At 54.0% G+C, this 1,072-nt stretch overlaps 1 protein-coding gene across 1 annotated transcript in view; it reads right to left on the bottom strand.

The window, feature by feature from the left end:
* Positions 1 to 369: 369 nt before the first annotated feature.
* ACA1_022670 (uncharacterized protein) overlaps positions 370 to 1,072 on the bottom strand; it is a gene marked incomplete at both ends in the record, with an annotated part of 1,700 nt that continues 997 nt past the window's right edge. Inside the window, 4 exons of the mRNA XM_004348286.1 lie at positions 370 to 388; positions 653 to 710; positions 748 to 832; positions 890 to 966. Coding sequence (XP_004348336.1) covers positions 370 to 388; positions 653 to 710; positions 748 to 832; positions 890 to 966 — 239 coding nt within the window. The remainder of the gene's footprint in view (positions 389 to 652; positions 711 to 747; positions 833 to 889; positions 967 to 1,072) is intronic.

Below are 1,072 nucleotides of genomic sequence, written 5' to 3' on the forward strand. Positions count from 1 at the left end.
CTGATCGGTGTCCTGCGGGTGTCACCTACGGCCCATAACGATTCAGGACGATTCATGCTGAAGCCAGCAAGCCTGCCCCAATGAATGCAGTCGCCGTCGCTTGGTTGTTCGATAAAAGGCTCCACAGTGATAGTTCTGCGCAAGAGTTATAATTTTCGGAGAATATTAATATCATCATGATATTTGGTTCCTTCTCTCTCCCCTCTGCCAGAAGGACGTACACGTGCGGCCGCTTGTCTGGGGGGAACTGGACCTCAAAGTCTTTCCAACATCCTTCACTTGTGCGGTAGTAAGGCAGCACGTCATCTGGAGTAGGCGTATCGGAGAGGCCCAGACGCTCTTGCAGACCGTGGAGGAACGGGTACAGACTCATCCGATCCAGAAGGCACTTCAAAGGAGGTAGGAGTCAGCAGGGAACAGAGCATCCAAGTCCCATCACACACACACACACACACACACACACACACACACACACACACACACACACACACACACACACACACACACACACACACACACACACACACACGACACACACACGACACACACACGACACACACACGACACACACACGACACACACACGACACACACACGACACACACACGACACACACACGACACACACACGACACACACACGACACACACGTACCTGAACAAACCCTCTTTCCGCTTGATCTTTGGAGTAGCTACAAGTGGAGTTGGTCCTGCTGCAGACTCCCACGTAACAGTCCGAATCGGTGGTACACGACACGCCGCCAAGAAGAGGTCCAAACGTGAGCGTCTCGCACTCCGTCCAGAAGCCCATCTTCTCCCGGAAGTACTTGCTGAACTGCACATCACGCACGCATGAGCGGAGCCCGTCGGCATCTCACGAAGGGCGACGTACACTCGGCACGACGCTGGAGCAGCCTCCGTCTAGGTCGACCTTTTGCTTGGAGACGATGTAGTCATCCAAGAATGTGGCCGCGCAAGCTGGGTTCGTGCATGAATCCAGCAACTGGACGTTGCTACGCTCCGTCACTGTTCGGTGATTCTCCTGTTTAGTTGCTGTTGGGTGTAGGAAGAGGTG

This window comes from Acanthamoeba castellanii, assembly GCF_000313135.1.
Source record: "Acanthamoeba castellanii str. Neff unplaced genomic scaffold scf7180000084294, whole genome shotgun sequence".
Classification (NCBI taxonomy): Eukaryota; Discosea; order Longamoebia; family Acanthamoebidae; genus Acanthamoeba; species Acanthamoeba castellanii.